This window comes from Cucurbitaria berberidis (assembly GCF_010015615.1).
Source record: "Cucurbitaria berberidis CBS 394.84 unplaced genomic scaffold K460scaffold_1, whole genome shotgun sequence".
NCBI lineage: Eukaryota > Fungi > Ascomycota > Dothideomycetes > Pleosporales > Cucurbitariaceae > Cucurbitaria > Cucurbitaria berberidis.
Window position 1 is genome coordinate 5,119,704 of NW_024468935.1, and position 26,973 is coordinate 5,146,676.

Consider the following 26,973-nt stretch of genomic DNA (forward strand, 5'->3'; position numbering starts at 1 on the left):
TCCCTGTTGCATTTTTGTCCTATAGGATTTGTTTTTGAACCAGCGGCACTTGAAAGCGGTGAGGGTGAACAGGGTGTACTAATCAGGTCGTACTGTTGCTATTCATCATCACGACCGCCTTACAGCAGCGATGATCGCGCCGTACCATATATCGGTATAGTAAAAAAGGAATCAGAAGACGAAATGGTACAATCCGCGGAGACTCGCTGAGCAAAGGCAATAACTATGCTACACTTGTGGGTGTTAGCTTCTTAATTCAAATACGGAATACGCGAATCTGACCAAAAAAACACGCGCAAACAATTCTACAGATTCAGAACTCAACCTACCTGAAGACTGCTGAAACAATGCCTTAACGCTCACTGGCAGTTCAAAATACAAACATGGACACTCCCGATTAGCACAACGGCTGGGTCAATTCTGATTCAACAAAGCTGTAAGTAAGAACTGACCATATCATGCCTGTCGAACTGTCTGAATTCCTCCTAACAGAACGGGGTCGGGTTTTCCTAAAGCACTATCAAAACTCTAACTCCGATCCTAGCCCATAACTCACCGAGCAATAGTTCAACCGTGCCGGGCGAGGACAACGATCATCACACGGGCACGGGGCTTGGTGGGAAACCCCAACCTACCAAATGGTTAGAGCATGTGCTTGGTCGTATTCAACTGCAGATGAGCCCGTTCCCGCTACTGTAGACGCTAGTAAGGTTGACAAGGGCATTGTCACAATTTTTGAGTACTGCCGAAGATAAACCTAAAAACAATAACCCACGAGGTTTGGCCTGTCAACCGTCTAGGTGCTGCTACAATAAGGGGTGTGATGCCCGTGGGAAAGATGCCCAATGGAGCACAGAAATATTGTAGACGGCCGAAAGCACTAGCTACCGTACGCGGAGATGATCGATTCGCAAATGCGCGCTTTTAGGTTCCGGTATGGCTTCTATTCTATTTTGCTTGTAAAAAATATCCGGGCATCTTCGAACAGGCACGAGGAACGGGAGTGCCTTTGAAGCATCGAGGCGGAATGTTATTAAACCAATGCTAGGGACACAATATAGTAAAGTAACATACGAAGAATTTTATTTACTACGCTGGGTACAGATGGGAGTCTGATCTTGAAAGGGTACTGCCCATACCCTTTGAGGTACGTACGTAGCCGTATACACTTGTTCGCTCGCTGAAGATCTGATATTGTCGAATAGTTGTTAGTTGAGGTCTGGGAAAGATATTGTAGACTACGAAGGCGCCTACGAGTCTCGCTGTTAGTGTAGGCTGCATGTCTGTACGCTGATATACTCTAGATGCTAGTTTATGTCTCTCTAGAGACCCCGCTCAAAGGTTGGGGTTCAAGAAACGGCGGTACTCACATGCTGGGCTTGGTCCCTCGTGCGGCACTTGTTCGGGGTCTTCCCCTGAGACTAAGCCAACTCTAATGCTGGCCGGCTTGCATTTCCGTCGAATAGTCCCATATAATTAGCTCGAATCCACCGCGTATCCTCAGCTCGCTTCAAACGAGCCGACACCCGTATGTACCAAACTTCTAACGGCCCCCAGCGGAAGTTACCGTACCTGCAGACAACAGTAACGCGGTGTGGACAAAATTGCTATTCTCCACAGAACCCTACTAGCATCACGCGTTTTAATATCTAGTGCCGTGAAGCGCCACAACTAGCCTTATCTTGACGTGGCATTCGGATCTCGCGGCACGGATGCATACGGGGAGACCCATCATCAACGCACATGCTGACATGGCTCACTACTTAGCACGATTGGACCCTCAGCGACGTAGTCTTTCTCCATAAATTGGTTAGCTAGGTTCGTTTTTAGGACGCTCCAATGCCTCTTCAATGCTGGGGGGAGATGTATAAATTCGGCCCCCGAACGTCCCGACTTGCGTGGTTTCAACGCATGCATCCCAAGTCATGCGCCTCAATAGCATACGTATACCGCCGAGAATCTGCACTCGATGTTACAACAGTGGCTTTGCCGAAGTCCACTTTAGTCACTCCTGCATGCGCAATCTGCCACATGTGGCGCGCCGTGGTCCTAGCTTTGATCACCAAAGCAGCAATCCTCATTTGGGAGTCGTCGAAAGCAATCCAATCCTGGTGGGAAAACACGGCATTTTGCGTATTGGTGTGTGCATTAAGATGAAGACGATCTCACCGAGAGTTACATCCGGATTGCCGTCTGCCAAGTGTCAACAAGGTGTAGATCTAAAAGCCTTGAACACCCACACACCCCCCCGGTTCCATTTAACTCGAGCCACACCAAACCTCTGCCACATCTCCTGCCACAGCAAGCGTTTCTGCCACAATTCTTTCATACACTAAACGCTTCACCAGCCACGACGACCATCTCTAATTCAACGTCAACCCTTCGTTAAACTTGGAAGCAAATCCGCGACGACAAGCAAAACCAAGCAAAATGTCTTATCCCCAGGGCCAACAACAAGGTTACTACGGTGCACCGCCGCCAGCAGGACAGTATGGGCAGTACCCGCCGCCTCAGCAGCAAGTAGGTCAATCCGAACAATGTGAACGGGTAACTTGTTCGCAAGATTGAGCATGTTGTGGCTGACTTGTTCACTGCTAGATGGCCTACCAGCCTGCCCCACCGATGCCACCACAGAAAGAGAAGAAGGACAGAGGATGCCTGGTAGCTTGGTGAGTTTCTACTGCTCTTGTTGGTGACTGGTGTGAACGATCTGCTGACGCGCGAATAGTCTTGCGACGCTATGCTGTTGCTTCCTTTGTGAAGAAGCTTGCGAGTGCTGTGTAGATTGTCTCGACTGCTGCTGTTAGACGAGAGGCGGCGAATAAGGAGTAATACCAGTTTCAGTCGCTTTCAGCGTTTCCTTTGTTCAAGCGAAAAGGTGTTAGTGAGTGTAGTCATTGATGTGCCAGGCAGACCGATTAGAGCAGTCAATAATCATATTTCTTCTTCTGAACGAGATCATAGAGTCCGAACCTGGCTAACCTGACAATAACATCATACGAAACAATAGAAAACCGTCCGTTACCGTCCCGAACCGTCCAAAAAGCGCACCTACAGATATCGTCGTGCTCCGAACAGCGAACGAATGGAAAAACAGCAGAACGGCTGATGGCACAATGGGACGAGATCGCTAGTCTGAGTCATAGTAATTCTCCTCGACCTCTTCCCGATATTCTTCCTGGGCCTTGATGAGCTCTTCCCGCTTTTCCTCCATAGACTCACGATCACTACTTGAGATTGAGTCGCCGTCCGCATCGTATTTTGGAACTGGAGGAGGGTATGCGGGGTCTGCAGCACCGTACGGATCTCCATAACCAGCTGGGGGTGGGGCGTATCCGGGCGCAGCAACAGGAGTCGCAGCTGCAGGAGCAGCCGCATATGATGACGCCTTCTTGGCATCATTTGAGTCCTCAGCTGTTATGAGTTAGCAGATGTTGCGATAGCGGATAGTTGTAGCGACATACTGAGTTCGTGGCCGATCCAGGCACCGGCGGCGACACCTCCAATACCTGCAGCTGCAAGCATGGCAGTAGAATGGCCTTTGTCTTTCTTTTTCTCCTTCTCGTTAGTAGCCTTGCCAGTGGGGGTGTTGTCGTGTCCTTGGTGTCCCTGAGTGTTGCCAAAGAGGGCGCGCTCATCGTGACCGCCGGGCGCCTGGTAAGGTGCGCCTGTGGGAGGTGGGGCGTATGGGCCTGGAGGCAAATGCGCGGGAGGGTCCCACTGTGAGCGTCCTGTGGCCTGCTCGATATAAAACCACCGTTGGCTGTTCTGGTCCCATTGCTGGGTCCAGCCTGGAGGCATTGGAGGCGGGGCGCCATAAGGTGCTGGAGGACCTACAGGCGTAGGTGGTCCTTGACCATAAGCCGGCTGCTGTGAGTAGCCCTGGGAAGGATAGCCTTGACCCTGGCCCTGAGGAGGGCCTGGGGAAGGGTTGCTTTGGCCATAGGGCGGTTGCTGGGGGTAGCCCTGCGAAGGATAACCTTGACCCTGAGGAGGGCCTTGAGAGGGGTAGCCTTGGCCCTGTGGTGGATAGGGTTGCTGTTGCGGTGGATAACCACCTTGGCCAGCCCCTCCACCGTAGTAATCGTTGGCTGCTGAGCGCTCACCATGGCCAGCACCACCTGGTGGAGCACCGCTCGCTGGGGCACCCGCTGGGGCACCAGAAGAGCTTCCAGAAGAGTCTTACTGTGTGTCAGAAAACCATATGAAAGTCGTGTAGAGGGAGCCTGTACCGCCCTGTGGCTTCTTGGGCTTGTCATCGTCGTCCAACAACTCCTTCATCTTCTTCTTGAGAAAATCCATTGCTACGAGTGGTTCTCTTAGCAATAGCAAACCGAGTGGTCTGAGAGGCTTAGTTCACAAAAGTTAATGATGTTGCAAGAACGAAAAGCTTGATCAGCTGCAGTCGTCAGCGGGGTGCACGAGGGGTTTTAAAAGGATTTGAAGTGGGCACCCTAGGAGGATTTCGGGGGCAGGCAACCCGGAACCACTTCAGCAAATGAGTGTTCAGGCTGTGCAACCTTGGCGGTATGCAGACTGAGTAGCACGTCGAGTGGAGGGGCATGTCTAACAGGCCAATTCAATGAAGAGCATGTTGGGAAAAAGTGGGGTTCTGCGAGGCGTTGATGCTTCTGCCGGTTAGTAGGAGCTCCACGAGTTGGAAGCGTTGGACTAGTGATGCTTAGCGCGCAGGAGCAAGCGCTATCCTGTTCAATTCTGATCGTTATGTATGCTTCATTTGCCTCCGCTTTGAACTTGGACGGGGTATAACGCTGAACTTGGACGGGGTATAACGCAGTGCCAATGGAGGGCAGTTGAATCTGAGTGTTCATGCGATCCCGATACCCGACACGTTTCCTAGTGGATCCACATTAGTACGGTACTGTAGAGTGATCCCGGTATCGTATATTGTGTGTATGGTGTTCCTAGGTAGCAGTTAGTGAGGCTTAGCGACGCTGTGCGCGCTATTTAATAATGAACACGAATAACTGCTTTATGCCCGCGCTGTGTAGAAGGCTGCAAGCTAGGAGATGGGTCGTATATGAGTCGTAAAACATCTGTGATAAGTAGCCAATGCTTCTGGGAAGTCTAGGTGGGCCAGCTGCGCAACGGAGATGTGGAGTGAACAATCGGTTGTAACCAGAGGCATGGCTGGCCATAGCTGGCCCACCACGGAAGCGACGAGGCGGAACAGAGTGAACTGCTCACGTGAAAACTACCAACATTCGGATTACTACACAATACTCCCGAATCATCGAAGGCGTTGAGACTGTACAAGTATGAAAAATCTTAGCAATTGCTGGAGATGGAGCGCAAGCTGTGCTGGAGACGTTGAGACCGTTTCTGGAAGACCCACCCATGACTCGTGTTCTGAAGAAATAGATAGTAATCGGATGAATCAGGAGGAACAGTAGCACGAGAGAGTGAGGGGGAAATCGAAAACCCAGCATTGTGACATTGCTATGCCATGCAAAAGTTAACTTCTCTTGTACACACTTTTGACAGTCGTCAGTGTCTGCTGGCGGGGTGGATCGATGCAAGTAACAAGTGGCTAAGGCTGTACGGGGCGAGTCGAACCACGTGTACAGGCATTTACATGGGTTATGTTTATCATGGATCGTGAACAGGTTTCGGCTTAGTGATCGTGTCTGTCTGTATCGACTGCTGCTTGCGGACCATCGAGGCAAAGTTGGGGTAAGACTGAGATGAGAGCGAGATGAAAGCAAAGTGACAGGGGAGGCACGTTCTAGACGCTCGCCATGTAAAGAAGCCAGTCAATGACGTAGGTGCCGCGAGCTCATTGTCTCCGAAGCGCTTCAGCCCATTCGTCTCATCAGCAATTACCAGAGAGGAGAGGTTGGGTCATGCAGAATGGTCATGTATGTATGAGGCTATAGCGAAATCGAGAATGCGATACTACCTTATTTGGTGTAGCGACATATTCTTTCGCCCTCAGCGCCGAGCGACAGGTCCCAGGCTAGACGAGGCGCTACCTACGCCGTCTCATATATCCAAGCCACCAAACGTATCAATTTGCTCCTCTCTCTGAAGCGCTAGACTGCTGCTAACTGCTCGACCGCGTCGAGTATTGCCCAAGTAAGCTCTTGGTGGCCATTCTCGCTTTCGCTTTCGCAGCCATCGGCCCGCGCTTGCCCACTTCGGGCTAGCATCAACCCATTGCCCGTGGACAACACTCCAGGCCTGCTCGGCATGCATCCGGTCATACTCGACGTTGGAGACGAGGACGACTAACCTCGACGCTGGCCTGCTCAAAGCTTGACGAGAGCGCGCGCGCTGGCCAGCATTGGCTCCATCTGCCGACACTGTCCCGGGCATCTCTATGCCACAGCCGCGCTCCATCTTCACAGGCAGTACTGCAACACCCTTGGACGTCATCACCAACTCTGAATACCGTCGATTGAGTACCCCAGAATACCACGAGTCGCTCGTTACCGTACCCGCGCCTCTCGACACACCGTCCGTATCATCCTGTCCGCAGCCCACTACATGGACGCCCATCTTGCCACTTGACCCCACTAACTCGACTTCACGGCGACGTGGGCTACCGACTGCGGTTGTTGGTAGCAAGCGACGAGCTCCACCAAGCGTCGACTCCACGCCTACGCCCACGCCCACGCCGCCACCTGCAGAGCCCGCTCGCAAAGCGCCGCACAAGCGCCGTCGCCTGCAAATACGCTCGCGCCCAACGCTCCATCGCTTTGCCTTCTCCAAGAGCGCACACTTCCACCACGACGGACAGCCTCCGTCCCCGCTCTTCTTCTCATCGCGAAGCGCTCGGCCACCCCTGCCAGCGCGCTTCTCCAGCTCAGAGGCTGCAGCGAGGATGCTCAGCACGACGCGCGAGGACAGCGGCATAAAGACGGTCACGCTCGCAAGAGGTACATTTAGTGGTCTGAGCCCGCCTGCGCCTACGAGCCTCGCAAGTGGACGGTCCTCTGAGCGGTCAAGCCTTCCGCGGACAGTTTCACCAGACGCGCGAGAGAGGGCGGATCCCTCGAGGCTTCTCGGGTCTATTGGCATCGTCGAGCTATTGGAGCACGACGGACGGCCGACCTTCATTGTTGACGTTGGCGATTTCGCAAACTATTCACCCGAGTCATCTAGTTTACAAATACTCTTTGCCAATGGTGCCTTGCGCTCGAATCCATCAGTATGGGACTTGATAGTAGGAAAGCCGCTAGAAAACATCACCGCTGAGAATACCGCGTACGCAATCAGCCAGTTCCGGGGCTGGGTTCTGAGTACCGAAGACGAAAACCTCGACGCAAATCCTTCTCCGGTGGAGCATGGAGGCATAGTGTGGTCATGCTACACATTGAGACAGCGTTTGCGCGTCGTCTCCGGAGCAATACCTGTGCACGCTGCGACAAGTCTATCACCCCCAAGCGCATCAATTCAGTTCCCGCTCCGTTCAGCATCATTGTTAGGCCTCGCTTCAGTGAACAGTAGGGACACGCCATCTTCATCCGCGCCAATTGGTGAAGAGCAAGATTATTTTGGCAATACAATATCTACTGTTGTACCAGAGCCTACCCCACCCAATGCCGTGCTGCAGAAACATGTCAATCGCACTAGTGCCGAAAGTTCCGACGATGGTAGTGGGATAGTGTTCCAGAAACCTTCCAAGATAGGCATACCGTCAGTAGAAGACTCATCCTCGTACACTAATGAGTGCGTCCTTCGGGCCCACAGTGCAGGCGACGTTGACTCGTTCCATAGAGAACCGAACGGTCCGCAAGATGAAGGCCACGGCATGGGCTTTTTCGACTGGACAAGATTATCACTATCGTCCTCACTACCCAGGCATATCCAATTCGCACGTTCAATCGACTGGGCATCAACGCCTCTCGGGCCGATTGAGTACTGGTCGAACGATCTCCGAGCGATGTGCAACCTGATTATGTAAGTCTTTAATCATGACACCATCTACTTTCAATTTGCCTTTGGAAGTACTTATGACTGTATAGGGCAAGTCCTCATCCTGCAGCTATGTATTGGGGCGACGAGCTGGTCGCTATTTACAATGAGGCCTATATCGGTTAGTGCTCCTCTCTTCCCGTCTTGCTTACTTCAACACCAACACCCTCGCAGGACTTGCAGGCCAGAAACACCCTACGCTGATGGGTCAAAGTTACAAGGTCGCCTGGGCAGAGATCTGGGATGAGGTCAAGGATGTTTTCGCAAACGCACGAATGACCGGCCAGGCTACCATGAAGGATGACGACTGCTTGTTCATGAAGCGGAGCGGATATCTCGAAGAAACTTACTTTTCATGGTCCATCATCCCTATGGTAGGTGAGGATGGAACGGTCATGGGGCTGTACAACCCTGCATTTGAGAAGACGAGAAGAAAGATCGCAGAACGACGAATGCTCACCCTTCGAGAAGTTGGGGAACGGACAGCGATAGCTCGAGAAGTCAAAGGCTTTTGGGACCAGGTTCTGCTAGCATTGACCGAAAATGAGTTCGACACTCCTTTCGTTATGCTGTACTCCGTAAACGAGGATAACGACAGTGACTCATGTTCCTTACATTCTAGTAGTCTGCTCGGAGCAAAGCACTGCTATTTAGAGGGTTCGTTGGGAGTTCCAACGGGTCACCCAGCTGCTCCCGAAATGATCGACCTGAAAGAGGGGCAAGATGGCTTTGGACCAGTGTTCCGAGAGGTCATGAAAACAGACAAACCCGTAGTCGTAAGCATTGGCTCGGGAGACCTCCCACACGCAATGATGGAAGGCCTTGAGTGGCGTGGTTTCGGAGACCCTTGCCGGGACGTGGTGATTTGCCCAATCCATCCCACCACAGGTGAAACAAATCTAGGGTTTCTTGTGATGGGTATCAATCCGAGAAGGCCGTACGATGACGACTATAACCTTTTCATTCAACTTCTGAGCCGGCAGCTTGCGACATCGTTGGCCTCTGTTGTCTTGTTTGAGGAAGAGATTCGGAGAGGACAGAAGGCAGCCAAGCTTGCCGCGGAAGACAGATTCAACCTATCGGAGCAGCTTGCTGCCCGCACTCAGGAGGCCAGAGAAAGCGAAACCAGATTCACACGGATGGCAGAATATTCTCCTGCAGGTTTGTTCATCGCTGATCACGTCGGGAAGATAACCTATTGCAACGACGCCTGGTATGAGATTTCTCGGGTTCCACGAGAGCGAGAGAAGACCGACAGGTGGATCGATTATGTCAAGCAAGAAGACCAAGGTCTCATTCTGGAGCACTGGAAACGGCTCGTGGAAAATGCGGCGGCAATAAATATTGAGTTCCGGTTCAAGACACCTTGGGAAGATCGAAATCGGAATAAGAGTGATACTTGGGTTCTTTTCTCGGCATTCCCAGAAAAATATGAGAACGGCCAGCTCAAGAGTGTCTTTGGCAACATCACGAACATCAGCCAACAGAAATGGGCAGAAGGATTCCAGAAGCGGAAGATGGAGGAAGCTGTGGAACTTAAGAGGCAACAGGAAAACTTCATCGACATAACAAGTCACGAAATGCGAAATCCTTTGAGTGCCATCCTGCAATGTGCAGACGAGATTTCGACAATTCTAGGCGATTTCAGATCATCTGGCTCTCAGACTATCGACGCGAGTATTGTCGTTGACTCCATAGACGCAGCGCAAACCATTGCGTTGTGTGCACAGCATCAGAAGCGAATCGTGGACGATGTCTTAACGATGTCCAAACTTGACAGCGCAATGCTTATGGTATATAATTCTCCCCAACTAGGGTACGTTTGCTCATACCTGTTTAGGTCACACCAGTAGATGCGCAACCTCTACAGGTCGTACAACGCGCTCTGAAGATGTTTGAAGGCGAGGTGCAAACAGCCAACATTGAGATGGAATTCGTTCTAACCGATTCGTTCAAAAAACTGAACGTCGACTGGGTGAAGATTGACCCGTCGCGAGTACTTCAGGTATGCTGAAATCTTGGCTACTTCGAAAACTTTGCTGATCAGTATAGGTTCTTATCAATCTAACTACCAACGCTATCAAGTTCACCACAACCGAGGAAACTCGTACTATCAAAGTCATTCTTTCAGCATCCCGCGAGCGGCCATCCGCCGGCGTAGCTCCCACGGTCAGCTACTTTCCCATGAGAGCTAAGCGAACTGATCAAACGTTTGGTCCCGATTGGGGCGAAGGCGAAGAAATCTTCTTGGAATTCGCAGTTCGAGACACAGGCCGAGGACTCACCCCCGAAGAAAAGAAGCTCCTCTTCCAGCGATTCTCTCAAGCAAGTCCACGCACACACGTCCAGTACGGAGGCTCAGGTCTAGGCCTTTTTATCTCTCGCGAATTGACGGAGCTGCAAGGAGGCGAAATTGGTGTATCTTCAGAAGCCGGCAAGGGGAGCACTTTCGCTTTCTACGTCAAATGCCGGAGAAGCATCGAGCCACCAGATGTAATCGAGGGTGCATCAACGTTGCTACCCCGGAAGCTATCAAACGCAAAGGACAAGGATCGGGTTAGAACGCATGTCGCACCTAAGATCAAAGACTTTGCGACCTTGCCCAGCAAGGACATTGCCATCCAGAAAGAAGCCGAACGAAAGAAAACAGGACTTACCGTGCTGATTGTAGAGGATAACCTGGTGAACCAAAAGGTCCTTCAACGGCAACTTCAAAACCACGGGATCACCACAAAGGTCGCTAACCATGGCGGCGAAGCCCTCGAAATCCTAAAAGCGTCCACGTACTGGAGAGACTCACCTCCCAATGCAATCGAGATCGGCGTTGTTCTCATGGACAAAGAAATGCCCGTTATGGACGGCCTTCACTGCACGAGTGAGATCCGAGCGCTTGAAGAAGATGGTGCATTCAAGGGCCATGTCCCTATCATTGCCGTCACAGCGAACGCAAGAAGTGAGCAAATAGCTACTCTCTTGGCTGCCGGCATGGATGATGTTGTATCGAAGCCCTTCCGAATTGGTGAACTGATCCCGAAGATTGAAGAGTTAGCTTCAAAGTATCCGAATACGCTCGACAGTGATTCAATGACGTGGACTGTGCCTAGTGGACCGGCTCAGCAGCCTTATGGTGTATGAGAGTTATATACACTTTCTATCGCATACTCACGCACTGTTCATGAAGAAGCACAATCTATAGATATAGACATGTATGACATACTGCATTGCCTTGGCAAAACGGGGGAGTTGCGTCTGTGGGTTTGCACGGTGTTTGGGCGCTCTGGGAAGCGTTTATGCGGGTAGACAAAAAGGGTGAGATAGCAAAACGCAAGATCGCATTATTGAATGAAATGGCGTATGGGATGACATACGGACGATTACACGTATGGTTCAGTGGGCTCTGGTACAATCTCACGAGGAACGAAAGGGAAAGCGGACGCAGGTCAAGCGCGTACCTATCTAGTACCAGACAATTTCAAAGCATTGGGATGTCAGTGAACTGATGTCTATACCAAACTCGACATCTTTCCAGCCGAAGATTGATGCTAGCATTGATGAACGCTCAGTTTTTAATGTTCCTCAGGACAAGTTCCACCTCCGCGTCTGCTGCGTCAAGAATGTATTCAGGTGAACACTTCGGCTCCCAGCCAACTCTGTAGGCTCGATCGGTTCCTAGTGTGCATCTAGACGAATCGTGAGCAATGGTTCCCAGCACTCGTTCGACCAATATAGACGGAATAACTTACGTGCCACCCAGCTGCACTACAACCAATTCTTTTGGGCAATTCAATGCCTCCCCCATCTTTGCCAGGGTCGCATCGTCTGCCCTCTTGACCACTTCGCTGTCTACCACGTTGCGCCGTGCAAGCGCCTTTGCTATGGCAGAGTATATATCAGCCCAGGCCACACTTCCAGATGAAGCGAGGTAATACCCATTTTGACCGTATTCTAGGTCTTCTCCTGACAGGATGCTGCGTAGGAGCTCTACGTACAGTGCCGTAGTGTCGCGAACATGGCAAACAGGCCATATCTGATATGAAAACGTTAGCAACATCACGACTTCCTGTGAAGCTGGGACATGTTTACCGCGCCTTCGGGGTTGACATGATACACTGCTCGGAGGTTCTTGGCGGATTTGATAACAGCAGTTGTCTGGATAGAAATACGGTTTCCGAATCCCTCGCCCTCACCGTACACTATGCAAGGGATGAAAAGGTAGCTTCGTACACGGTAAGACTTGGCGGTCTCGATGATGGTGTTGTTCGTGCTGAGGGCCTAGTGTTCAGTGGATTAGGACACTATTGGAATGCTCTTGAAGTACTGTAGAATATCGGTCCTTTGCCTCGACCAACTACCGTGGAAGGCAAAGCCAAAGAACTCCCAGAGAATGTATATCAGGTATCAGTGACATACCTGCGCCATAATCTCATGAGGGGGTTCTGCACTCTTCTGGAGTTCATAAAGCTTTGAATCCGTGTCAAGGATCTTCCGGTCGGTTGGAAAGCCAGCATGTTGGCTGAACATTTTCGCGCCAGTAGTATGTAAGAAATGCACGTCCTGGCCCGTCTGATTCTTGACTTCGCCGAGAGCTTTGATCATAGTGATCTGATGCTCAGATTTGACCGCATCAACAAGGAAGTAAATGATCGATATCTTTGCATCAATGATGCTTTTGGTAACGCGTTCTTCGTCTCGAAGATCAAGGATTAGGGGCTCAGAGTCATAGCGTCTGACTGCTTCTGCTTGCTCTTTGGAGCGAACAAGAGCGTAAAGCCTTTTGTGTGGAGGGAGGTTAGTGCGGGTCAATTGAGTGAGGAGTGAACCTCCCAAGTAGCCAGAGACGCCGGTAATTAAAATGGTGTGAGACATGACTTTACAAGTACTTTAAAGTCTGAAATGAGGCTTGCAGTTAGAAAGAGATCTTTTATGTATCTCAGTGTTTCAGAGACGGTTGCTTGGTAATGCCTCGCGGGGCTAGTGCGATAGAATCCCTTATGACGTAATACCGACTGTGACTCTCTCCGCCAAAAGTGCGAGCCTGATGATAGAACGTTATTATTTTGAGCCGCTATCAATATGTTCCGAGTCTACCCAGTTTTGAATCAATACACCATGCTGAGCAGAAAATCTCAGGTTAGGGATACAAAGCTTGAAAAAGAGCACCCAAAAAAAGGAGCTAGGATGAGCTCACGATTGTTCTCCTTCTTGATAAGCATCTTCAGCTTCCTTCGGCCGAAGCTTAAACCCTCTTTCAGCCCTCCTTGTCTGCACCCATTCCCCAAAAGGCTTCCAGATAGCCTCCTTCTCGGCTGGTTTCAAACTAGCCGCCAAACCGCTCGTACTCGTCGTTACAAATACTCGCGAGCCATTCCAAACATTACCGTCAGCATCCAAATCCTGCTCCCCGTCCTTGCTCTTCCCCATGTTATGCTTCTCATCCTGCCACCCGTACTTGAACTCGGTCTTGGTAATATTCTTGTTGTAACGGTACCGCCATATTGCCTCCCATATACCCTTGCCAACTATACAGACGGCCTCGGGTTTATATAAGAGGAACTTTGCGTCGAGATTTGCCGTGCCGGCCACAGTCTCTTCCCTGGATAGCTCGGCTGCGTCTTTCGATGCTCGTTCCACGATGTTTGTATTACCCATGCAATATAGCGCTGGAAGGCTCCTGTCTTCTTCGGGTTTCAATCGGCGATCGGTAAGACCCGAGGAGTGAAGTAACTTCCAGAAGTGGTTGGAAGGATGCGCATACGCATGTCCTGCGGTAGCTGTTTGAATACCCGGATTCGTGCCAACAAAGACGCAGATCAGGTTTGGCTCAAGGATATCAACTAGCGGCGATAGGTGCGCGTATTTTGTAGGATCGGCATATTTACTTGGTTTACGCTTCTTCTTGGGGGGTGGAGACCCAGTAGGTTTGCTGTCGGTGGCGGGTCTCGCCGTAGTCCGCATGCGTTTTGTTGTCCGTTGCGGCGGCTCGGAGGTTTTTACGCTAGTATTTGAAATTGTGTCGGTTTCTTTGAACTTGTACTTGGCCAATTCGCCTTTAAACGATGTGGGCAATGGTGTTGTAGATATCTCTGCGGAGTCGGAGAGCTGCTCATCATGAGCAAGGAGCTGCAGAGCCTCATCTGCCTTGAATGAGCGTGTTCGCCGCATTATATGATCTCAAGGTAAGACTTCATGTAAACCAATTGCTTAAATCGGTGAAACCACACAGTTTCATTCCACTCGTTGCCGTCAGAAGCTGAAGCTGGAGGGTATGCACGTGCTCCCGTGAGGTACCGGTAATGATCGCCTCGCTAAACGCGTCGACGTCATGCTCGCTCCACTTCGACTGCCCATCCAACCACCATCAAGATACCGATTGAATCAAAGGACCAAAGCACTTCTAACATGTTCTGTGCGTATTACTCGGCATACAAACTTATCGTCGATGGATATATCTTTCACACAGCCATTTCTTTGTTGATAGAAGCCGACGGCCAGCAGACATTTGAAGTACCACCGCGATCGCCAGTATGTCAAGGGGCGCGTGTTGGTCAGCTGATTCAAATGGACGGTAGTGAGTAGTTTGAAGCATCTTTTCCGGTCACAAAGGGATGGGCTTTCAAGTTTTTTACCATCAGCTTTCGGTAAGTGTGCAAGACAATCAATGACTCGCAAGACCGCCTGGGTAGGAACTGTATCATGGAAGTCAATATATGCACATGTGTCAAATACATCCATAAAGGTTTGATCACACGATTTCTAGCATTTTCGAACGGAAAAAACCTGGCCATAGGATACCGCATACTTCCTGTTGTAGCTGCAGGTAACAAGGAGATTATGATGATGTATGAATGCGTGATAGGCGTTGCAAGGATGTTAGCTACGTGTGACAATTAGACTTGTGTCATCAAGCTTCGCAGGTGCTTCTTATTTATTTCCTTTCTCATCTTGAAGAACATGAGAAAAGTCGTCAATGACTGGCCCCGGCGCGAGACTATTTCCTATTCCATACATATTTCACCGACACATGCGCACAACAAGCATCATCCTCGCAGCACCGGTTGGAGTACGAGAGTGGAGCTTCTTACCGCCTCGCCGTCAATATGCACGCTGTGTGCAACCGCCTGACCGACTTTGTACGACTTAGGGAACAGTAACCGCTGCAACAGGGTATGGACTGAGCTGTAATAATGAAAGGTCGTCAATAGTATTGGGAACAGTGTGCTGAGAATGATAGGGGGAAGAAGTATATGCTAGTGATGTGGGTATTGGTTAGGTTGAGAACTGAAGAATGAAGAACGATTGAGAAAGCACCTGTACGTAGGGTAGGGGCACAGTGCCTCTATCTAGTAATGTAGGCTAGATGAGAAAACGAGAGCGTGTACTCCTTCTTTGGACGACATGAGAAAACGTGTAGTGAGAGTGGGCATGGGTACTGTCGAACGAATGCGATTCTTGTTCAACTTTACCGCCTAATCAATAGTCACATCACATGCGAATTGCTTTGTTCAGGTGATTATACAAAAGCACTCGATACATAATTCTTCTGCCTTTCTTGGGCCGCATACGCAGCAATACCTAATATACAGACTGAGTCTACGATAAACACTAAGAGAGGTAGGGAATGAATAAGATGATCTAAATGCAGTGGTTCAAATGAGTGGCCCTGACATTGGTTGCTCATAGTGCGAGGATGAGATAAGCAAGACATGCATAGTGCGATAGCGGGAAGTAAATGAAACTAGAAGCCAGTGCAATGAACTATCGTTTCGTAATAAAGAATTTCCAGCCACCAGAGCGAACGCTTGTCCAGAGGAACATGATGTGGCGTCGTCATTAGTGCTGTTGCGGAGTCGGGATTTCGACGCTGATAAATGCTAAAGAACGGGTAGGCAAGTCTTATTGCCGAAAATGTATGCAATAAGTAAAAGCCAGATATTGAGCCCAAGGCTCAAATTTTTGAATGTTGTCATGATGTGCCGCCGTATACGAATAAGTCCTATTATTGAGCATCCAGCGTAGACTGGTACGAGCCGCTCCATCTGCTGATATGATGGTAGAAATGTCTCTGAGAATGCCATCCATAACGCCAGCAGTACAGGAACGAACATATAATCAAACTCTGAGACCATGAGAGTAGATTTTGAAGTTGCCAGGGGAAGAGCACAGATTTGGAGAACATAGCCCCTAGAAGCTGCTCCGAATATTTGATGTCGAAGCGCGATGAAGCGGTACGTCTCGTTTCCTAAGCGACCCTCGAAGCATACGATCCGCGAACGTCGCACTATGCGGTTGCGATCCGTCAAGTGGTATATATGTTTGTCCACTCACTAACTTACAGTCGCTCGATGAATCACCGCTAAGCGAGTTACGCTTTGGAGCGCGTTCAGGATTGAAGCTGTAATTGTAGAGATTGGCCTGTGAGCTCTGCCGTGCCATTCGAGGTGGGCCTGCGCGGAAGTGTGAATATGTTGTCGCTGGTGCTGATGCGTTCATTGATTCGAGGAGGGTTGAATTGGTGAAATTAAGTTGAACTTGCGGTGCGGCCCTCGCTGTCGAGACGTCATTGGCGATTGATGTTGTTGTTGTTGGAAGGTAGCTGATCGCATCCTCTGTATTGCCAGTCAAGGTGCTATTTGATGGTGTCGCTTCAGATACGTTAATCTGGTCGTCTCCATCGGCGCCCCAAGAAAATGATGGCCTGGCGAACGAGCCTCCGGTATTCATAGCCGACACACCGAATGTTTGTGTAGAGCGTAGGCGTTGGCCTTGGAGCTGGTCCACCACATTCCGTGAACCCTGAGCTGGGCTAGGCTGTGGAACAGGAAGTTGCCTCTGTGGGGCAGTACTGTCTGATGCCTGAAGCTGTCGTACACGTGGCCTCTCTGGCAGTGACAACTGCAGAGCAGTCATATTAAGTGGAGAGGGCAGCTCAGTGGTTGTAGGTCCAAGACTTGGTTGGTCGTATGGTAAGCCATCCAGGTACGAAGCACCTTGGTCAAAATAAGCGTTTGTCCCTTGGTTCAGAGGCTTCGCAATCGGGTGCGTCCACCTGGATGCGGGCGTATAGATGTCCGTATCGCTCGTTGATGTCGGACTATATACATACGTTGCCGGTTGCTCCAGGGTATACGTGTCGACAGGCGACGTATCCTCCGAGTGGGATCCCGTCCAAACCGAGGGGTAAATTGGCTTCGTATCGATCTGAGGGTACTGATTGTTGCGAGAATACAACGGGTTGGTTGCAGAGTAGAGTGTCATCATTCCGTTGGCGTTTGCCATGCTGGTCAGGCTGTTTGCCATATTAAAATTATCCATTACCTTGTGCACGTTATCAGACCCCACCTGCCACTGTTAGTACAGCTCAAATTCAAGAAGGCTTGACTCACTCGGTGGAATTGGCACAGAGCTGGATCGATACCAGCCTGCCTGCAATTCGTACACCCAGCGCCATTTCCTGGGTCGCCGCTGCAGCGAATCTTCCTCTTGCGACAACGAGCACACTACGTCTTGTGTTAGTTGTGTCCTCAATTAGGTACTTGTCAAATCCGGTGCGACCAGTTTCAAATCTCTCAAGAGCTGAGTAGAGTCACCAGAAGACAGACTATTAGCTAACTTACCGCTACTGCTATGCGACGTCTCGGTGGTCCAGTCTCCATAGGAATCTCTTGTCCCAGATGTGCTCGGCTGTATATACCGCCAATAGGACCACCAAAGGGGTAACCGCGAGGGTTAGCTCTCGTGGTATGTGAGAGCTCGAGGGGGACATTGCGGTTGTTGTAATAGTATCCTGCTGGGTAGGAAAGTGACTGTGGATGGCAATGACGAGAAGTATCGTACTCCATGACGGATATATATGTGTCTATCGCAAGATCAGTCACCGTTGTGAAGTCAATGTCCAAGGGGCACCAAGGTACAAACTCTTAATTCCGAGGGAAGGCGTTTGTCAGATGATTGAAGAAATTTTACGGCGGACTCTGACTGGATTTCCTGATGTGTGGTCGATAGTAATGCTGTCCACTGCTGCTCCCCGGGAGAAGATTGACTGGAACCTAGGTCAATCGACTATCGGTCTGGCACGATAAGGTTTATAGCCTAAATGAGAAGACGCTGCATCCGTTCCTGACTGAAATCTAGTAGAAGCTATTGATTAGTGACTCGAGGCTGTTGACGTGGCTGTCAAAGTACGAAGAAACGTCCCTTTTAGCGATTTTCTAGATAACTAATAGGCTCTTGAGGTATGGAAGAGTGTTTGTACGAATAGAATCTGTGGGCGACATTGCTGTAGGTTGCGTTAGCTCGCGGAAGCCTGCTGGCGTCACCGCCCTGTTGACCAGGGGCATGAGGCACACGCCTCAAAGTGACTACAAGTCAAACGCCGCCGAGAAGAGAGATAGGTGTAACATTGTACTGCTGAATGGGTGTGCTACTCCGTTTTCATAAGCGCCATAACCGTTCCTGAACAAAGATTCGTGAAAGGCGGCCCACTTCCAGGACCATGCATGACCCGGAGTAGTAGACTTGAAAGTTTGAAGCTAGTAAGGTTATGTTACCCGGCTGGAAATGTGCAAACAACTATTGCACTTGCAACACGTCGACGTTAGGGTAAATTTGATAAAGTCATGTCACAATCGGTCGTCGGCTGTTTGCGAGCTACCTGGTGCCACCGCGGAGCCGGGAGACAAGGCACACAGCTTTCGGAGCTTTTACTCATGATCTTTTGGAAAGGGCAGGTGATTGAGATGATGGAAAACAGTTGTTGTTCAATAGCCATATAGATACACCTAGGCCCATCGCTGAATTTAGAGATGCAATGGCAGTGTAATCGACATGACGAAGGAATAGAGCAGAACACAGCTTATAGAGGTAGCCAAATCAGCTAGTCCTTTCGCTTGTCGGAAGGAAAAGTTTGACGTACGCTCAATAGCTCGACAAGTCAACCATTTTAACGTACCTACAACCATAAGTGTGCAAGCGCAGGCCAAGAAGGCTAAGTGACTGAGTATCCGTCAAGTGATTACTGTGCGCACTGACCTGGAATAAGATCACGACACGATACCCTTGTCTGCCTGATCTGCGGACAGACCTATGGATGAAGAAAGAGCACCACCTGGGTCTCACAAAAAAACCCATGCATATAGGCCTGGAAAGGTATAGTACCGCTGTCGCGGCCATTTGCTCTGGGATGAACGCGCAATGAGATCTAGCGTATGCGGGAAGGCTAGAGAAAACTTCCGGTGTCATTCTATACTAGATCCAGATCCCCCACTGTGACCTTGGTCCTCCACAACTCCAAATTGGTATTATCGGGCTAGGGGTTACCGGTAGCTGATGTTGATAGGGCAGCTCTCTTAGGCGACAGAGAAGCTAAGGATGCAAGTAAACTACTCTGCATATGCCTCTACGGGGCCTTAACTTACTGCGTACTGCACGAACTTTTCAAGGCACCAGCTGCGCTCTTACGTATGCAACAAAAGTGCATGCCAAAACATCGGGTTCGTGTAATCAGCCAATGGCAGGTTACCAACATAGATGCCAAGCTTGTAGCAAACCTTGTTTGTCCAGGCGACGTAGGGAACCTTCGTTAGAGATCGCCGCATCTAAAGCTTCTTGATGACCTCCGGCATCTTGTGTGTTTCATGACTGTGGTCAGGGAGACTTGCCTACAAGTTGAGCAATGTGCAATGTGCAAAGTCCCGAAGGGGGATGACAGGGCGATTACAAGGCTCGTGGGTGATGATGGTGTGAGTGCCTGGAAGGTTTGAGGCACAACTGTGTACGAAAAGAGATGAGAAGCAACGAAGGTCCACAATCGCTCAGTGATAGTGCCACCACGCCTTTTTTACCGGCCATGTTGTGTCTCGCCTTCGGTGCGCGGACCATCAAACGCGCTGATAGCAAGCAGCGTCTGGGCATAGTGAACGGACACGCAGCATCCTTATCTAATACGAAGAGGACAAACAACGCCTAAGCATTCAAAATGATGGAGTGGGGTTATGTTTGGCCAAAAAGCTATGTGGCGGTCCGCTTCCCGTGTGTGGCTAAGTACGGAAGCGTGACGCTCAAAATGTTCAGTGGCGGATATAGGTAGAGTTTAAAATGCAAAAAGGCACTCATCTGGTCGTATGCCCTGAGCTTTTGATTTCGGGTCGTTGCTGAGGGTCGCAGGACGCAGCAGCCAGAGCGGCTAGCCGAACATGGAACAGGGATAAGGGTACACAGCGATCAGACAACGGGTACTCCGTTCAACGGTCCGCTCCTGGACAGGCATTCCAGGCTCTTTCTGGTCTCCAAGCCCGCCATCTGAACCCGCGCACTGAGCAGAAAGCTGAACGAATAGTGACCGCCCTTCATGAGCGCGTTAGTATCTGCTTGTAGCGGTTAATATGCATGGAGTGGATCCACTTGTTGTGCTGTATTTCGAATCATGCTGGAGCACGTTGCCCAAGTATATTGAATGCGTACTCCGCAGTCTGCGAGACGTTTAGGATGAAGAAGGGCGATATGTGGACGGGCGTGAAGTGTAGATGCACGTTACGTCATGAATGATGACTCAGCTAAAGGCCCAAGCTCCACATCTCGAAAGCTGTCGCGCTCCACGATCAGGAACGTTTTGCGACAAACAACGCCTTCTCCGCACAACACACCCTGGGCCATGTCTGTGCTTCTGGAAACGTCACTCGGTGACATTACCATCGATCTGCTGGTGGACGACGCGCCCACATGCTGTGAAAAGTAAGTCTACCCAATCCCTGTGCGCGCCTGCGGTGTTTGGCTGCACGCTGCATGCTACATGCTCTTTCCCGCTGTCTTTCCAAGCTGAGCACAAAACAGACACTGACAGCTTGTCACCTTAGCTTCCTCAAGCTATGCAAAGTAAAGTACTACAACTTTGCGCCCGTGCATAGCGTTCAACCAAACTTCTCTTTCCAGACAGGCGATCCAATCGGGCCCGGATCTAAGGAGAGCGATGGCGGGCGCTCAATATGGGGTCTTCTTGAGCCCACAAACATATCGAAGAAAACGTTTGTGCCTGAGCTCAAGCCAAAGCTAAAGCACACGGATATGGGCACCGTCAGCATGGCCACCGCGCCAAACCCTGAGAATCCAGACGAGCGGTTCGCGGGCAGCCAATTCATCATCACTCTTGGACCGAACATAGACTTTCTGGACGGCAAGGCAGCAATATTTGGCACCGTGGTAGAGGGCTTCGATGCGCTCGAGAAGATCAACACAGCATACATCGATGACAAGGGCCACCCTCTGAAGGACATTCGGATATTACACACGGTTGTCCTAGACGACCCCTACGCCGATCCGACTGGACTGGTGGAACCGCCCGAAAGCCCTGTGCCTTCCGCCGCGCAACTTGCTACCGTACGTGTGGCCTACGATGAGAGTCTTACTGAGGAGAACGACCCAGAAGCGTTAGAAAAGGTCCGCAGAGAACGTGAGGCGCGCGCGCAAGCCCTCACGCTCGAGATGGTTGGCGATCTCCCGTTTGCTGAAGTGGCACCACCCGAGAACGTGCTCTTTGTGTGCAAGCTGAACCCCGTGACGCAGGATGAGGACCTGGAGCTCATCTTTTCGAGATTTGGAAAGATCGTCAGCTGCGAAGTCATTAGGGATAAGCGAACAAATGACAGCCTGCAGTACGCCTTCATTGAGTATACCAATCAGAAAGACTGTGAACAGGCTTACTTCAAGATGGACGGCGTCTTGATTGATGATCACCGCATACACGTGGACTTTTCGCAGAGTGTCTCAAAGATCGCAGATGATTGGCGAGATGTCACGAACAAGAAGCGGAGGCGAGCAGCGGGTGGTTTTGGTGGCATCGACAATTTGGAGAAAAAGAGGCAGTATCGCGATGGCTCAGGTCGTCAGATCGTTTCTGACTCTGTAGTCAACAAGCTGGTTGTCGATCGCGACATCTCACAAGACTCGACTGCGCGCCCACGTGACGACAGAGATAAGCGGCGGGACGATGCTCGACGAAGGGAGCGACGGGAGGACTATCACGACGACCGATGGAAGCGGAATCGCAGCCGAAGTCCAAAGCGCGACCGAAGAGATCGTGACGATGGCCGATACGATGGTCGGCGACGAGAGCGGAGTCGCAGTCCCAGTCACCATCGCGACAACCGGCGGGACAGGAGTCGAAATCGGTATCGGAGTGATGACCGTAATGGCGGTCGCTGAGCGCTTTCGACGTCTATAGCTGTTAATACTTTTCTCATGTTCTCTCTTGTCATCTTCCAAGGGGCTTTTGTCAATATCCGCCGGTTCACTCTATCTCTTTCTCTAGTATGGCTTGTTAGGGTGTTGGGCCTTTAGGTGGGTAACTCGCACCTGTAGGTTGACAATGTACCAGTATTCTGGAGAATTTTTATATGAGAATGCCATCATTCCGCCATGAAAGGTGACACAACACTTGTTTCTCTCCCACTACCTCTCCCACGCATATCCATATACCCGGGCCAAGCTAATCGTTAGCGAGACCTTATTCCCACGTCGTCTGCCGGGATGCATGTTCGAACACTTCATACTACTACATAAATTCAAAATCTTCACCAGAGAGTACTAGGGAGTAGAGAACACGAATACCAATATTAATGTCAGAAAGGCAGATTTCAGTTCCAGACTACATAGGTATACAAGAAAAAGCCATTACAGTTCTATAAAAAAATGGCGAACTTTACCAACCTTCCAAACGGAAAGTTGGTAAGCCAGAAAACCCCATACACCCCCTCGTCCTGCTTGATTCATCTCTGGGCAGAACGAATTTTTGAACCCAATTTATAAGAAGTCATTCCCAAAACGCCAGTACTATGCTGTTGTTGACTATGAACGTTTGAAAAGATCAAGATGACTCAGACTCGCACCCTCGGGAAACACCAACCTAGTAACTATCTCATGCTGCGTCCTCATCTCCGTAGCAAACGCTACGACTATACCACCAGACACATACATTAAGCCCATGCCGAAATGCATGTAGCCAAAGCTACTCAAGCTTCGGTTTAGATGGTGGTAGGTGTCCCTAGTTTAGAACGTATATCACGACTCAATGAGGTCATGGGACGACTAGTCGCGCACACTGAGGCCAGAGCGGGTGGTGAACATGCGGGTTGCGATGTTCATAGCGAGCAGCTCTTGGAAGAGGAGTTTGGCGGCGTACGGGATGTGGATTTGGGAGATGCGGGTTTTGTTGTGACAGGGTCGGCATTCGTATTGGCCTTTCTTGAGTTGGCTGACATCTTATTAGTACAAATCCTTCTCTCGAGATGTGAGTAAAGAATGAAAGGAAGACTTACGCAATAGGACTCATTAGGCCACAGATGTCGCACACATGTACCGTGTACGCATCCGAGACCGTGAAAAGCCGCTCTTTTAAGAACGCGGCAGCACCGTGAGCAATCATACAATCGCGCTCCATCTCTCCGAAGCGCAGACCACCGTCCCTAGCACGACCTTCTACAGGCTGACGCGTGAGGATCTGCAACGGGCCACGAGCACGAGCGTGGATCTTATCGTCGACCATATGTCTCAAACGCTGGTAGTATGTGGGACCCAAGAACACCTGTGTCCGCATCTTCTTGCCAGTATGGCCGTTGTACATGATTTCGAAACCTCGCTTCTGGTAGCCAGCCTTTTCAAGCAAGTCGGAAATCTGATCGACGGTGATTTCAGTGAAGGGCGTGGCATCGCCTTCTTGTCCATTGATTGCGCCCACCTTGGAAAGAAGACACTCGACCAAATGGGCAATCGTCATACGGGATGGAATAGCGTGAGGGTTGATGATGATATCTGGGGTGAGACCCTCTGTGGAGAATGGCATGTCTTCTTGTCGATAGGTAATTCCGATGGTACCCTTCTGACCGTGACGAGACGCAAACTTGTCACCAATCTGCGGAACCTTGGTGGTCCGCGTGCGGACTTTGACGAATCTAAGACCTTCGGTGTTGGTGGTGAAGAGTACCTGATCCACGATACCATTTTCGGTACTTCGGAGAGGCGTGGAAACGTCTCGTTTCGTGTGCAACGTAGTCTTTTGCCCAAGCTCTTGCGCGTCACTCGCGATGGGTGCTGTCTTGCCAATGATGATGTCGTCACCGGAAACGCGAACACCAGGGGCAACAATACCATCGTCGTCGAGTTTGTCGTAGGTACCACCTTTCAGTCGCAGTGTGTCGGCCCGAGTTGGCTTCTCAAATTGCTCGAGAACGTTGACGCCGATGCGCTTCTCTTGCTCAGTGTAGGCACGGTAGAACAAACTCCTAAAGAGGCCTCGGTCGATACTGCTCTGGTTCATGATGACGGAATCTTCCTGGTTGTATCCGGAGTAGCAAGCAATGGCAACGATTGCGTTCTGGCCAGCAGGAAGCTCACGGAACTTGAGATACTCCATTGATCGCGTTGTCGCTAGAGGTTTCTGAGGGTAGTACAGAACATTCATCATGGTCTCCATACGCAGCGCGTAGTTGGTGATGGCGACACCCATGGCTTGCTTACCCATGGCCGATTGGTAAGTGTTACGGGGTGACTGATTGTGATCCGGGAAAGGAATGATACTGGCGCAGATACCCAAAATCATGGCTGGGTGAATTTCGCAATGGGTGTAGGCATGGATTCGAGGGTCAGGCTTTGGCTTGATGCGCCTTAGGCGATCTTTGCCTTGATTAGCCCGCTCATTTGGAGGAATGCCCTGCTTCATGTCCCGCCACTCATCCAAATCCTCAGGAGACATGGTGATCATTGCAGTTTCTTCTTCCTCGGCATCGAGATACTCGATAACACCGTCTTGAATGAGACCCTTCCAGCCATATGTAGCGGCTTCGATTTCCTGTTCACTCCACCCACTGCGTTGATCATGACTTTGTTGCTCCATTAGGAGTTTTTGGCTGATGGCTTTGGTGAAAATTAACTGATTGCGGTTCGGCTTTCGGATGTCGTTCTCCACAACGAACAATGGTCTCATGACGCGGCCGGCGTCCGTGAAAATCTTGAACTCCCGGTCACGAATGTCACGAATCAGACTCATCTCGTAAGATAGCGTTCCGTTTCTCCGAAGCTCTTGCACGACCGACACAAGCTGGTGGGCATTGGAATGTACACCAACCCAGACACCGTTTACAAAAACCTTGGTGGCATCCGGATTCTGATTCTGATCGTATTCCTCGAGGAGTTGCATGTTTCGCTGTGTCATGAAGTCAATGATGGGCGACGCGTCGCTTCCCACGCTAACGTAGCACATCAAAGACAGATTCTTTACCAGTCCGCAGGCTTGTCCTTCGGGGGTTTCGGCTGGGCAGACAAGGCCCCAATGAGAGTTGTGAAGCTGTCGCGGCTTCGCTAGCTTGCCGTCACGACCGACGGGAGTATTCGTCCGCCGCAAATGAGATAAGGTTGAGGAGTATGTGTATCGGTTCAGCACCTGCGAGACACCAGCCTTTGCGGAAGCTGCTTTCTTTTGATCACCCCAGTTGCCTGTTGCTAGGGAATATTTGAGGCCGTTTGTGATGATGCTAGCCTTGACGGCCATCTGAACGTTGAAGTCCTGGTTGTTCTCGACACAACGTTGGAGGTACTTGTAGACATCCTTGGTTAGCTTGAGGAAGAGGATACGGAACAAATTTGCAATCAATGGTCCCGCCAGATCTAGCCTCTTCTTACCGAAGTGATCGCGATCATCTTCGTCGCGGCGGCCCAAGACGCACTGCAGGAGTCGGTGGACCATGTAGCCGAAGAAGTAGGCTTTGCGGGTATCCTGGCCCTCTTTCTGCGAGATGTGCGGCAAGAATTCGCGCTGCATAATGTCCCTCGCAAACTTGAGACGTCTGTCTCTGGTGCCCGCGGTCTGACTTCGCTTAGCGATGAAGTCGAGCGCCGTCTCCCTGTCCTGAATCACGGCACCTTCTTCAATGCTGGGTTTCAGTAGCTCTAGCATCTGTGTATCGGTGCGGTCGTAGACGATATGGCTCAAGATTTCCTCATCAGAAACGATACCAAGTGCGCGGAAGACGATGGCCATGGGTATCTCGGCTTTGACGTAGGGGAGAGCAGCATACGCGAAGGGGCCTTGTACACGCTTTCCACTGGTAACAAGTGAGTTATCCGCCCACTTGATGTTGAAGGAGGAGATGAGGCGGGTGCCCTTCTCGACTGCACTTCTAATCTCAGCCGTCCAGGGGATCGGCCCCTGCTTCTTCCGAAAGACCTGGACAATATTGGCTGCGCTGCGCTCCTGGGCGATCAGGACCTTTTCACTGCCGTTGATGACAAAGTAGCCACCTTGATCGTAGGGACACTCGTTGAGTGCGAACAAATCTGCGTCCGACTGGTTGCGCAGGTGACATAGCTCAGAGCGCAACATGACAGGCAGCTTGCCGATGAAGACCCTCGCCGCAGCTTCGTTGTCCATGGGCGCATCCTCGCGCTCCCACCGAATCTGCGTCTGCCCGCCCGTGTAGCCTCCCTCGGCGTCCTCATCGTCGCCCTCGGCAGCCACGGTGGTCTCGCGGGCCACCATGATGCGGTTTTCGATGTCGGCCAACATGGCGCCGGAGTAGGTGAGGTTGCGTAGGCGTGCCTCGTGAGGGTAGAGCTGGACCGTGGTACCATCGCCTTCGGTGTGTGTGGGCCGGGCCAGATAGACGCGCCCAAACTTGATCTCATAGCGGCGCTTGATGATGGGGTCGTCGTCTTCGTCGGGGTTGTAGGGCGTGTTCTGCTCGAGTATGACGCTGCCGTTCTCCTTGACAATGTCTTGTATCGTGTTGCGCGTAAACTCGTCGTAGGAATCCAGCTGCTGCGACACCAGGCCCTTTGTGTCAAAGAAGGAGCTGATGACGGCCCAGCAGTCCTCGGGCGAGATCATCTGGTCGTTTTCATCGTCCTCGTATTCTTCCTCCATGTCGTTGTCGTAGTATGTGTCAGCCATGTTTGCGACAAGGAGAAGGACTGACGGGGAGGAGGTAGGAGAGGGAGTGAGGGGAGGGAGTCGGGAGGTGGGAGGTGAGAGGGTCGAGAATCGTTGTGTCC

The 26,973-nt window shown here is 50.9% G+C and overlaps 8 protein-coding genes across 8 annotated transcripts; 3 read left to right on the plus strand and 5 right to left on the minus strand.

Moving 5' to 3' along the window:
• Positions 1 to 2,430: 2,430 nt before the first annotated feature.
• Positions 2,431 to 2,673, plus strand: K460DRAFT_401442 (uncharacterized protein; the record flags this gene model as incomplete). Its single annotated transcript, XM_040936419.1, has 2 exons — positions 2,431 to 2,520; positions 2,599 to 2,673. 2 exons carry the CDS (start codon positions 2,431 to 2,433, stop codon positions 2,671 to 2,673), a joined length of 165 nt encoding a protein of 54 aa, XP_040793983.1.
• A 24-nt stretch (positions 2,674 to 2,697) lies between these two features.
• Positions 2,698 to 4,780, minus strand: K460DRAFT_34558 (uncharacterized protein). The gene is made up of 5 exons (XM_040931280.1): positions 4,454 to 4,780; positions 4,233 to 4,399; positions 3,981 to 4,181; positions 3,465 to 3,896; positions 2,698 to 3,414 (listed from the first exon to the last, which is right to left on the minus strand). The coding sequence occupies exons 2-5, from the start codon at positions 4,300 to 4,302 to the stop codon at positions 3,131 to 3,133; spliced, it is 987 nt and encodes a 328-aa protein (XP_040793984.1). The 5' UTR covers positions 4,303 to 4,399; positions 4,454 to 4,780; the 3' UTR covers positions 2,698 to 3,130.
• A 2,064-nt stretch (positions 4,781 to 6,844) lies between these two features.
• Positions 6,845 to 11,073, plus strand: K460DRAFT_272704 (uncharacterized protein; the record flags this gene model as incomplete). Its single annotated transcript, XM_040927823.1, has 5 exons — positions 6,845 to 7,923; positions 7,989 to 8,059; positions 8,113 to 9,731; positions 9,779 to 9,943; positions 9,991 to 11,073. 5 exons carry the CDS (start codon positions 6,845 to 6,847, stop codon positions 11,071 to 11,073), a joined length of 4,017 nt encoding a protein of 1,338 aa, XP_040793985.1.
• A 212-nt stretch (positions 11,074 to 11,285) lies between these two features.
• On the minus strand, positions 11,286 to 12,963 carry K460DRAFT_424112 (NAD(P)-binding protein). Its single transcript, XM_040938212.1, has 4 exons — positions 12,349 to 12,963; positions 12,022 to 12,210; positions 11,682 to 11,965; positions 11,286 to 11,618 (listed from the first exon to the last, which is right to left on the minus strand). The coding sequence occupies exons 1-4, from the start codon at positions 12,802 to 12,804 to the stop codon at positions 11,498 to 11,500; spliced, it is 1,050 nt and encodes a 349-aa protein (XP_040793986.1). The 5' UTR covers positions 12,805 to 12,963; the 3' UTR covers positions 11,286 to 11,497.
• K460DRAFT_362170 (DNA glycosylase) lies at positions 12,959 to 14,185 on the minus strand. Its single transcript, XM_040932594.1, has one exon. It carries the CDS (start codon positions 14,098 to 14,100, stop codon positions 13,123 to 13,125), a length of 978 nt encoding a protein of 325 aa, XP_040793987.1. The 5' UTR covers positions 14,101 to 14,185; the 3' UTR covers positions 12,959 to 13,122.
• A 1,795-nt stretch (positions 14,186 to 15,980) lies between these two features.
• K460DRAFT_424118 (uncharacterized protein) lies at positions 15,981 to 17,390 on the minus strand (the record flags this gene model as incomplete). Its single annotated transcript, XM_040938213.1, has 2 exons — positions 15,981 to 17,277; positions 17,322 to 17,390. Coding segments are annotated over 2 exons (1,227 nt in total), but the record flags the coding sequence as incomplete, so codon positions are not given.
• A 3,163-nt stretch (positions 17,391 to 20,553) lies between these two features.
• On the plus strand, positions 20,554 to 22,275 carry K460DRAFT_303649 (cyclophilin-like protein). The gene is made up of 2 exons (XM_040929952.1): positions 20,554 to 20,667; positions 20,790 to 22,275. The coding sequence occupies exons 1-2, from the start codon at positions 20,588 to 20,590 to the stop codon at positions 22,132 to 22,134; spliced, it is 1,425 nt and encodes a 474-aa protein (XP_040793989.1). The 5' UTR covers positions 20,554 to 20,587; the 3' UTR covers positions 22,135 to 22,275.
• Positions 22,276 to 22,524: 249 nt separating this feature from the next.
• Positions 22,525 to 26,958, minus strand: K460DRAFT_303652 (beta and beta-prime subunits of DNA dependent RNA-polymerase). The gene is made up of 2 exons (XM_040929953.1): positions 23,247 to 26,958; positions 22,525 to 23,182 (listed from the first exon to the last, which is right to left on the minus strand). Exons 1-2 carry the CDS (start codon positions 26,870 to 26,872, stop codon positions 23,017 to 23,019), a joined length of 3,792 nt encoding a protein of 1,263 aa, XP_040793990.1. The 5' UTR covers positions 26,873 to 26,958; the 3' UTR covers positions 22,525 to 23,016.
• Positions 26,959 to 26,973: the final 15 nt, after the last annotated feature.